Consider the following 11,875-nt stretch of genomic DNA (forward strand, 5'->3'; position numbering starts at 1 on the left):
TAAACAGAATAAAGAAGAAATATGAGAGTGAAAACATGACAATTGTTGCTATAAATGTCCTCTAAAAATCTAACATCTACTTTTTCAGAAATTGATTGAAATTTGTGAGATTAAGACATATGGAGTTTTTGACAAGAGAAATTACTAATAATTACCTGAAACATTACTCAAAGTCTGGTAAGCAAAGAAGCAAAAATGAAAACCATTTGGAGGTAGCAATAAATAGCCTTCAGATTAGCAAGACACTTTAAAAATGATAAATTTTGGTCATTATGTTGAAATAGCTACTTATTAAGCTGCTGCTGCTGCCATTTTTCTTAAAAGATAGGAATTTCAGCTAGAACTACAAAACTGTTCATACCCTTTCACCCAAAGGCCCAGGAGTAGGTCTACATCCTCAATATGTTACTGAAAGCAAACAAAGCATTTTCAGTAAATTTTCACAACAGCTTTTTGTGAAAGAGCAAAATAATAAGGGGCAGCCAGGTGGTGCAGTGGATAGAGCACTTACCCTGAAGTCAGGAGGACCTGAGTTCAAATCTGACCTCAGACCAAACAAGTGACACTTACTAGCTGTGTGACCCTGGGAAAGTCACTTAACCCCATTACCTAAAAAAAAAAGTATTCTTAAAAAAAATAGAAAAATAATGGAAATCTATAGGTCCAATGATGGGGTTATGGCTATACACGTCCTGTCATATGAACATAGTAATATGCCTTTATAAACATAATTTCAAAGCATTAAGAAAAAAACAGGATGACACATAACACGACAGACTGAAGAAAGGGGAATTAGGTTAGGATTATTTTTAAAAGTAGCAGCAAAGCAATATAATCATAAACACAAAGCAGAAGAAAACATCAGAAAAGAATTCACAAACAAAAAGAGCACATTACTTAATACCTTAAATAATGTGCTTATTTTAAAAGAATGAATTCATGCAAGTGAGGCAAGAGAATTAAGATGATCTTCAATGAATAGAAGAGATATAACTGCCCTGTCCTGAGGCAACAACTTTCTTTGAGAGTGGAGGTACATTTCAGTAAAGAGATACATTAAAAAAGTACTTCTTAAGGTAAAAACTTCTTAAGGTAAAAAATGAAGTTAAAAGTCTCAATTCCTCTCAACAGGCCCAAGAAGCTTTCATAGATCACTTTGTTCAATGTTTTTCAAGAGCTCTGACCTAAAATGACCAACAGATTCCTAGTTTGCAATGACCCATCTGCTTGGTTTTATGTAGTCACCTGGACAGCTGCTTCTTGCAATATCCGCCTCTGGCATCCAAGATGCTTCCTTTCTTTCCAACTGGTAAATCACATTTGGTTTGGAAACTTCAAGTCCTGTTCATTGAAAATGAAAAAGTGCTAGGCAGTCATCTCATATTGAGTTCGATCATCGAACAGATAGATGAAATACTCCCTCCAACTTTAGTAGAAAGGTGGGGGAAATAAGGGTGCAGGATATATTTCATACCCCCAAGAGCACTATGTTAGCTGATTTTGTCTGGATTTTTTTTTCTTCAACCATGGGGGGCTCAATGGGTTGGTTGAAGGGAGAAGTAGGGTTTTTTCTTCTTTTTATTGTTTTGGTTTTTTTTTTTGGTGGCAGGGGAAGGAGAAATTAAATTTTTGTTCAAGAAGTATCCACAAAACTTAATAAAAGAATTCAAAACGAGTTCAAACCCTCTTTGGAAAAAAAGTAGGCATGCTAGGAAGACCTCAAGGATAGTACAAAGGACCACTGGAAGGATACTCTATGTCATGGTAAATTGGATTACTGAGTGGGACTTGGGGAAAAAATAGTTCATTTGACCCACTGACTTGCTTAGGCAGTGGGAACACTGCATGATGAAGCCTATACTGGGATTAAAAAGAATATCTTGGATTTGAAGCAACTGAGAGGGGAAGATACATTCTCAACAATAATAACAAATCAAGAAATCAATTTCCAGGCATACTAAGCTTGGACCTTTTTTCTGGAAATAGGTAACACAAGTAATCTGTCTCTTGTCTACAAAAGGATTAGGAAGAGTTTCCTTTTGTATGCCAAAGAATAACTGTTAAAATCTTGCTCTCATAGTATGTATAAAGACTGGAAAGGGATAGCTGTTCTTACCCAAAGAGACCAAGTTCCTATAGTTCTCCAGCATCACATCCCTGTACAATTTTTTCTGGGATGGGTTCAATTGTACCCATTCTTCCTGGGTGAATTCCACAGCCACGTCCTTGAATGTCACTGATTCCTGAAATATCAAAAATATTTGTGCTTATCCAGGTACAGCTCTGTTATGAAGTTCAAATATAAACTACTTGCCATTAAGGTGAGGGAATTGAGGGTTTTAGGACAGCAAGTGGTACAGGGAGTTGAGGCAACTGAGTCAACCACATTGACCCCACTTTGTGACCCAATTCTGGGGCTAGCTCAGTTCTTTCTCTGTTCAATTATAGGTCTAGTCCAATTTCTGCCTTGTGAGAAAACCTTATTGCATTGTTTGAACTTAGCCTTGTATGGCTGAGAAATGAGACCTTCTCTACCTGCTGTTTAGTCCTTAAGTAAGGACCTGGATTATGCTGATCAGAAACCTAGTCAGATGCAAAAAGATGGACAAAAGGAGTTTTCTCACAATTGTACATCTGAAGCAACCCATATGTCTTATCTGAAAACTGGTCCCATACTGAACAATTGTATACTACTTTAGGGGAGTAGGACACCTCATTCTGAATTTAGGGAACTGAACCTGTTGCCTTTCCCCCTCCCAACATGAAAAGTCCCCAATCGTTCCTCCAATTAGAAATCAGATTACCTAACATTTTAGTATTTGCTTTTAATTAATTGGTCCTCTTTGATTGTTTTTAATTTACAAAAGTATGTCTTCCCCTATTCAGGGTCCAGCTCCAAGATGAGGAAGGGGCCTGGTCCTAGTTTTCTGTGCAATTGCCATACATTGCTTAATATACTGATATGCCCAAAAGATTGAAGCTTTGTTTCTTCAGCCATTTCATCTTTCACTTGCCATGAGGAATTGTTTTGTTTATTTATTTGCATCCCAGTACAAGTATATAGCAGACACTTAAGAATTCCTCTCCCAGAAAGAACTAATAAATAGAAGTGTGTATAGAATGATTTTTACATATACACACACACTCACACACACATTTGTATCTAATTATAGCCATCTCTAGAGTTGGGGGGAGGGAGAATGAAACTTTATTATATATTTAAAAGGAATAGCAAGTTGTAGAAAATAAGATTTTTAGTTACGTATACAATTACCTTTTTTTTTTATATTATGTATTGGAAATCCTTATTTTATTCCATAAATTAAAAATTGAACAAATAAAAATTTAAAAAAAGATTCCCCTCTGATTTGTTTGTAAATTCCTTAAGGGAAGGAGCTATTATTGCCATCCTTGGTATCCTCAGCACTTAGCGCAGTGCCTGGCACTATGTAGGTATTTAATAAATGCTTATTGTTGTAAATAGTTCCAATGACATCAATTTTAAACATGTCCTTCATTTTTGTTCTTTTTTACAAAGAACACCTGTGGCTCCTACTTCTATCCTCTGAGCTGAAGGAGTAATATGGCCAATTTCTTTTCTACTTGCTGAAATAAACAATGAAAATGAAATAGCTGAAGATAGCTATCATGTGGTCCTAAGTCTTCACTTCCAATCTAAACAAGTACAGTTTCTTTGACCAATCAGCCTGATCTCTTCACAAGTGAGACAGTTCCCTTGCTCTTTCCATCCAATTGGCGCTCTGAAATAAACACGATTGTGTTCCAGACTCCTGGAACCACAAGAGCAAAGGCAAGCACGGGGGACTACAATCTCCTGTCTGTAACAGCACGTGAACAATTTCTTACTGTTGAAAAGGGTGTTAAAGGACCATGACTTTCCAATTCATGTATTTAGAGAGGAAACAAACTTTACAATCCAGTTTTCTCATTTTACAAATTAGGGAAGTGAGGCCTTCAGAGGGAAAGTTGACTTGCTTAAGGTCACAAGGGGAGTAAATGGTGGATCTACACTTTGAGCGCAGGTCCTCCTGGCTTCAAATCCAGGGCTATTCTCAATGTACAATGTTGCCATTCCCTTTCTCTATCACCAGACCAAGGCCACAATTGAGTTTCTGGACAAAAACATTCATAAGAGCACTCTTTGGGGCAGCAAAGAACTGGAAACAAACTGAATTCTCACCAGTAAAGAATAGCTAGAAAAAAATAGCATATGAATAACAGTCATTTATATAGTTAAAAATGACAAATATGAGCAATTCTGAGAAGCATTTGAAGATAGGCATTAACTGACAGTGCAAAATAAGCAGATGCAACAAAATATAATACACAAAAACTACAAAAATATAAATAATAAGAAAAAGATGCTGAACTACGTGTAACTGACAAAAAAATAGTCCATGTGAACATTTGGGGTGAATTCTCTAAATTTGATCATCTCAAATTTCTTTTGAGCTACTTCCATTCTGCTTTGCTCACAGAGCACAGCACCTTCTCTGATGAGGGCATGCCATGATGGGCATTCCTGTACCAGTGTCTCCCAGGTTACATATCCCATTCCAAAGTTCTTAAGAGAGACCCTGAGAGTGTCCTAGCATCCCTTCTTCTGCTCAGCAAGTGAGCATTTGTCCTGTGTGAGTTCTCCACAAAAGAGGCTTTGGCAAGCATACATGTGGCATTTGAATGACATGGCCAGTCCACTGTAGTTGCCCTCTCTTCAGTAGAACTTGAATGCTTAGCAGTTGAGTTGAGTAAGGATCTCAATGTGTCTTATCTTATCCTGCCAGGTCATCTTCAGAATCTTCCTAATCACATCCAAATGGAAATGATTCAATTTCCTGGCGAGGTGTTAGTATAGGTTTCACAGTCATACCACAATGAGGCCCTCACCACAACTCTTGTAGACCTTCACTTTGGTAATCAGTCTAAAACCTCTTCTCTCCTATACTTTAGTTTGGCGCCTCCACACACTGAGCTACCTCTGGCAATGCTAGCATCAATCTCTTTATCAATGTGTACATCCCTAGAAAGTATACTGCCAAAGGAAGTGAACTTATCCACAGCATTCAAAACTTCTCCATTTGCTGTAACTGATGGTTCCACATATGGATGATGTGCTGCGGGCTGATGGAACACTGTTTCTTGGTGTTAACTGTTAGGCTAAAATTAACACAAGCAGCAGAGAATCGATCCATACTTTGTTAAATCTCATCTTCAGAGGCTTCATTGAGGGCACACACCAACATTCCCTCCACTTTGGTCTTGGCATGTAGCCCTTTTCAAGTTGAAGAATTTACTATCAGTGTAGTAGTTGGCCTTGTTGCCCTGTTATTATTATATTATATTATTCTGTATTATATATATCATTATATTATATGCCATGGCATATAAGAGCTTCATAAATGTTTGCTCACTATTGACTTACTGAATTTCATGTCCAATTAATTGACATGGTTGTTTTTCTCTTTTATTGTTAAGTACATAAGTCACTTGTGCTGGTAGAGCTGTCAATTTGCAGAGCCACTACAGGAAGCAATTCAGAATGAGGGCAGAAAACCACTCAACAGTGTGTTTTCTTTGACCTAGCCAAAGCAATAGTAGGTCTATACTCCCAAAGACATCAAAAACACAAAGTGGAAAAGGACTACTCATAAGGACAAAAATATTTCTAACAGTCCTTTCTGTTATAGTAAAGTATTAGGAACAAAGGGATACACATCAACTGGAAAATACCTCATCATTTCACGAAGTGGAATATTATTGTGCCATAAGAAATCATGAAAATGATACTTTTAAAGAAAATAGGAAGACTTGTATGAAGCAATGAAGGGAGAAAACAACAGAACTAAGAAAACAATTTACAAATGGCAATACCATTCAATGATCAGTCATGACTCCAGAGAACTGATAATGAAACATGCTACTAAATTCTGACAGAAAAGTGGTGACAAACTTGTTTATTTATTTTACATGACTATGCTTACTGGCTATAAGTGCACTGTGGTTTTTTTCTCTACTGGAGGAGCGAGGAGAGGGTAGGATTTAAAAGGAAGAGAGCTAGAGATAGTATTGTCAGAAAAAAAGAAAAAGATGCACAGAAGAGAACAGAAGGAAGCTGAAAAAGAAAAACAGGACAGTTTTGAAAGTCACATGTTAAATTTATTAGAAGAAAACAACAAAAAAAATCTATAACCAAGCCTCAAATAAACATGCAGTTTAGACAAAAGCCCAACAAGAATTGATGGAGTTGTGAACTGATCCAACCATTCTGGAGAGCAATTTGGAACAATGCCCAAAGGGCTATAAAACTGCACATCTTTTGGTTTTTTTTGTTTTTGTTTTTGTTTTTTTTTGGCTAGGCAATGTGGTTAAGTGACTTGCCCAGGGTCATACAGCTATTAAGTGTTATGTGTCTGAGGCTGGCTTTGAACTCAGGTCCTCCTGAATCCAGGGCTGGTGCTCTATCCACTGTGCCACCTAGCTGCTCCTAAACTGCACATCTTTTGATCCACCAATACCATTACTAGGTCTGCATCCCAAAGAGAACATAAGGGAAAGGGACCCACATGTGCAAAAATATTTACAGCAGCTCTTTTTCTGGTGGCAAAGAGTTGGAAATTGAAAGGATGCCTATCAATTAGGGAATGGCTGAACACATTGTGGTACATGAATGGAATAGAATACAACTGAGCTATAAGAAATAATGACCAGGCAGATTTCAGAAAAACAGGGGAAGACTTACATGAACTGATGCTGACTGAAGTGAGCAGAACCAGGAGAACATTTACATAGTAACAGCAAAACTGTGTAATGATCAACTTTGACAGACTTGGCCCTTCTCAGCAATACAATGACGTAAGACAATTCCAAAAGACTCATGATAGCAAATGCTATCTACTACATCCAAACGAAGAACTGCGGAGACTGAATTCAGAGAAAGCATACTATTTCCACTTTTTTTGTTTTTTTATTTTGTTCTTTCTCATGGCTATTTCCATCTGTTCTGATTCTTCTTTCACCACATGACTAATGTGCAATTATGTTTAATCTGAATGTATATGGATAACCTATATCTGACTGCTTGGCATCTAGGAGAGAGGGAAGGAAAGGCTGGGAGGGGAAAAAAAATTTGAAACTCAAAAATCAAAAGTGAATGTTGAAAACTATCTTTACATGTAATTAGAAAAAATAAAATACTATTAAGTGGAAAAATAAAATGTAACTTTCAAAAGAGTTTATACCTCTTTCTCCAATTGGCTAACTTTCTTTTCATAGTTTTTTCAATTGATTTTATTTTTTTCCCTAATTTTTCCTCCATCTCTCTCATTTGATTTTTGAGTTCCATTTTAAGTTCATTCAAGAGTTCTTTTTGGGCGAGTGACCATTTGACATTACTTTATGGGGCAGGGGTGGCCTTTTTTTACCTCTATTTTCCTCTGAATATGAACCCAGATATTGTTGATCACCAAAGGATCTATGATTGAGTTCTTTTTCCTTTACTTGCTTATTTTTATTTTCAGCAGTTTATTATTCTAACCAAGTTTTAATCCCGAGTTCTGGGTAATGTTGCCCTAAGCCTCAAGTCCTGCTTACTGTTATTTTTGGAATTCTGTCAAAGGGCTCAACGTAGAGACTCCTCTCCTCCCTCAAACCACAATTCAGGCCTCTAGCCATTCTGCCCCCCAAAATGTTCTTCCTCCCTGTGGCACTGCACTCACCAGCTATGTGCTCACTTCTCACCAACAGCTACAACCCCAGCTAACTTTTGGTCAGTTCTGCTAGATCGAGCTTCAGAAAACAGAGGGAGGGGGCTAGAGGGTTCTTCAGTCTTCCTACACTCAGCCATCTACTGGCCTTTAGACAAAAGTTTGAGGTGAAAGTCTGTGAGGTAAAATTTCTTGAGGCCTAGCCTGCTTCCTGACAGAGCTGATCGAGGGCCTGTTATTTGTTGATTCAGTGGAATTGGCTTGGAGGTGACTATGCTTCACTTACCCCAAGACTGAGCCCTTGGAGGTCCTCTCTTTTCTGAGGTCATCTCAAGTTTTCTTAGGAGGACAACTACTTTACCCCTTTATTTCTGCTGCTCTCCATTCATTTAATGGAAATTTTCCATCTGTTTGTGGAGGAAATCTGGAGACCATTTTTTTCCCTGTGAATTTTTCCATTTTTTTCCATTTGGCCTACTCTGTTTTTTATGGAGTTATTTTCTTCAACATTTTTTGGGGGTCTCATTTACCAAGCTGTTGACTCATTTTTCATGACTTTCTTGCATCACTCTCATTTCTCCTCTACTTACTTGATTTTCAAAATCCTTTTTAAGCTCTTTGATTGCCTGACACCAATGAATATTGTTCTTGTAGGCTTTGGATGTAGGAGCTTTGACTTTTTCTTCTGAGTGTGTGTTTTTATCTTCCTTGTCACCATAGCAATTTTCTATGGTCAGAATGGGGCTGTACTCACTCAACCTGTGCTCCACTCCCACCAAGGTGCAATAGACCTTTCCTGCTGACCTTCCAAGTTGTCTTGGGCTGGAAAATTGTTTCACTCTGACTTTTTGTGGGTTCCACTGCTCTAGAATTTGTTTAGAATAATTATTAAAGGTATTCGGAGGGGTTTGGGGGAGGCCTCAGAGGAGTCCCTGCCTTTTTTTACACTGCCATCCTGGCTCCAGGTTAAATTAAATTAAATTTAGAAGGTTTTGTATAAATGAAGCCTATGTTGCCAAAATCAGAGGGAAAGCAAAAAATTGGAGAAAATATTTTCTAGATGGTTCTTAGATAAAGATTTTATATCTAAAATATATAAAGAACTTTGTGAAATCTGTAAGAATACAAATCATTCCTTAATTGATAAATGGCCAAAAGATATGAACAGGCAGTTTTCTAACAAAGACATCAAAACAATTTATAGTCAGGAAAAAATGCCCTAAATCATAACTGATTAGAGAATGAAAATTAAAACAACCTCGAGATATCATTTTATACCTATCAGATTGACTGAAAAGATAGATGGGGAAAGCAACAAATTTTAGGAGGGGATGTGGAATAACTGGGACACTAATTCATTCTTGATGGAATTGTCAACTGATCCACCCATTTTGGACAGCAACTTGCAATTTTGCCCAAAAAGCTATTAAACTATCTATACTCATTGATCCAGCAATACCAATACTAGATCCATTTTCAAAGATGATTAGGAAAAAAAAAAAAAAGAACCTATATGTTCTCAAATGTTTCTAGCAGCTCTCTTTCTGGTGGCAAAGAACTGGAAATTACAGGGATGCCCATCAATTGGGGAACGGCTGAACAAGTCGTGGTATATGATCACGATGGAATATTACTATAATATAAGAAATGATGAGCTCAATGATGTTAGAAAGACTTACACAGAACCAAGTGAACATTGTAAAGACTAATAGCAATATTGTTTGAAGAACGAATTTGAACGAATAAGTTATTTGGATTACTATAAATACCCAAATTAACTATGAAGGACATATGAAGACATTATCTGCATCCAGAGAAAGAAATAAAAGGATGTCTAGAATAATTTTACATACACATATATACATACATGCATACACACAAACACAAACACACATACACTCCTAATTGTGTCTAATAGTAGCCATGGTGGGGGGGAGGGAGAAAAAAAGAAAAGAAAAAATAAGAAATTTACATGGTAACTTTGTTATACATTTAAAAGGAATAACAAGTAGAACATAACAGATTAGCAAATTCATATGTAATTCTTTTTTATTCTATTATGTTATGAAAATGCTTGATTTATCCCATAAGTTATAAATAACATCAATAAATGTGAAAAGTGACAAGAACTAGGAAGACTGAGGACAGTGGTTGCAATAATGATTAACTTTGAAAGACTCAGCCACTCTGATGAATACAATATCCATGAAAAGCTTAAAGGACGCATTATAAAAAACGGAGAGAATTGATAACTTCGAATGAGGATTAAAGCACATTCTTTTTCACTTTCATTTTTCATGCATTTTTTTTTTCAACCAGGGTTAATATGGAACTGTTCTGCATTACTTTACAGGCATAATGTCTATCCCATTGTTTCCCTTCTCAATGGGTGGGGGAAGGATAAGAAGGTGTGAAAGGGTTTACAACTGAAAAGTTAAAAAAAAACCCACAAAGTAAATGTAAGTGCTTTGGTGTGTGTGTGTGGAGAGGATAAATTGGTGTCTGTGGTTATATGATTCTCTGATTCCCACAATTCCCAGTGTTACAGCACAGGACAAAGAAACCAATCTCAGTGTCTCTGGCCTGAGATCCTAGTGCAGGAAAGCAGCAATTGTCACTCACCTTCCCGGGACTGGCTGTCAGGGCAGGAGCCATTCCCTCTTCCTCCAGGCTGTCCTCCTGGGGCAGAACAGAGGCCACCGAAGGTAGAGCTGGGGAGGAAAGGAGAAGCAGGAGAATGAGGGTCACGCTGGGGGTCTGCCCTGCTCAAACCAGACATTCCCACTTCTCCACTGCGGGAAGATCAGGGAGGGGGCAGGGGATGCGGGCGTGACTGAAGGAGGATTAGAATCCGCCTGGTCGGCCTCCAACCCTCGACCCCCCCCCAACGCACGGGCCGTGCGCTCCCAGACCCCTGGGAGCCCCTCGCGGGCTTCCTTCCTCCTCTGGCGGACACTCCCCCCATTCCCCGTGTGCTCCCCAGCCAGTCCCCGGTGCTCCAACCCCGCCGCACTCCGCAGCCAGCTCCTCCTGGGCCTGGCCCCGCTCTCGGCCCCCGCTCACCTCGTCACACGTCAGCTCAGCACAAAGAAGGGGAAGCGGGAAGCAGCAAGCATGGAAGAGGCAGAGAGAAAAGGAAGCGGAAGTGTCATGGTAAGAAGGAAGTCTAGTCCTCCCGCCCTTGGGCTTGGAAAATGCTCAGGAGGCGAGCACGGCCTTCTGGGAATGGTAGTCTGGAGGCTGAGGAGCCTTCTGCGCATGCCTGGTTCTCGGCCCCTCCCCCCGGCCCGGAATACGGTCGGGCCTCCCTGCCTGCCCCGCCCCTCCCCGCCCTTTCTGCCAATAGCCCCGCCCCCTCCGCTCCTCCCCTTACCTCCTGCTTGGTCTTCACAGCCCCAGAGCCCACGGAGAGTCACCAGGCGTGGGGTCCCAGACCTCGAGGGGTCCTGTGGCTCCTACGAGGCTAGTCCAGCCCGCAGTCTCTCCTAGTCCAGCAGCCAGTCACCACGGGCCGCGGCTCTAATGAAATGCTTCTTGTGCGCCGTCCTCTTCCCGCAGGAAGTGACACAAACACGCAGGGAAGCCACGGCTCTGAGGAGGGAAACCAGGGGCTGGGGCTGGCTGCCAGGAGCGCTCGCTCAGCCCCCTGGGGCTTCCAGGAGGAGCAGGACATGAGTGGGCCCGGGGCAGCAGGAGAGGTCAAGGGGGTGCCGGCCAGGGGGAAGCCGTGCTTCTTTGTGTCTGGTTCCTCCGTCAAGGAGACCGACCCGAGGGAAACCAGGAGACGTGGAGAGCGTGTAGCTGTGCCTGGGGAATGCCCGTCGTCTGGTGGATGGGCTCAGTAAAACTAAGAGCTAACGTTTAGGGGGAGCTTCCTGTGTTCCAGGCAGGGCTGAGTACTTTACAAGGACTGTCTCATCTGGTCCTCACAACAATCTGGGAAGCAGGTGCTGTTATAGACCCTCTTTTATAGATGTGGAAAGTAGGGTGAAGTGACTTGCCCAGGGTCACACAGCTAGCAAGTGTCTAAACTTGAATTTGAGCTCAGATCTGGGAGGGGGAACAGCAACAATGTGACAAGTTTGATTCATAGCAGGACTTCATGATCACAACATGAGTGCTTGTCTGGTGCTTTTCTGAGCTCAGAGAAC

At 40.2% G+C, this 11,875-nt stretch overlaps 1 protein-coding gene across 1 annotated transcript; it reads right to left on the reverse strand.

Moving 5' to 3' along the window:
- Window positions 1-1,245: 1,245 nt before the first annotated feature.
- LOC114039149 (zinc finger protein 90-like) lies at window positions 1,246-10,843 on the reverse strand (the record flags this gene model as incomplete). Its single annotated transcript, XM_027856845.1, has 4 exons — window positions 10,788-10,843; window positions 10,347-10,435; window positions 2,117-2,243; window positions 1,246-1,341 (listed from the first exon to the last, which is right to left on the reverse strand). Coding segments are annotated over exons 2-4 (256 nt in total), but the record flags the coding sequence as incomplete, so codon positions are not given.
- Window positions 10,844-11,875: the final 1,032 nt, after the last annotated feature.

Source organism: Vombatus ursinus, unplaced genomic scaffold (genome assembly GCF_900497805.2).
Source record: "Vombatus ursinus unplaced genomic scaffold, bare-nosed wombat genome assembly UNPS02000512.1, whole genome shotgun sequence".
Classification (NCBI taxonomy): Eukaryota; Metazoa; Chordata; class Mammalia; order Diprotodontia; family Vombatidae; genus Vombatus; species Vombatus ursinus.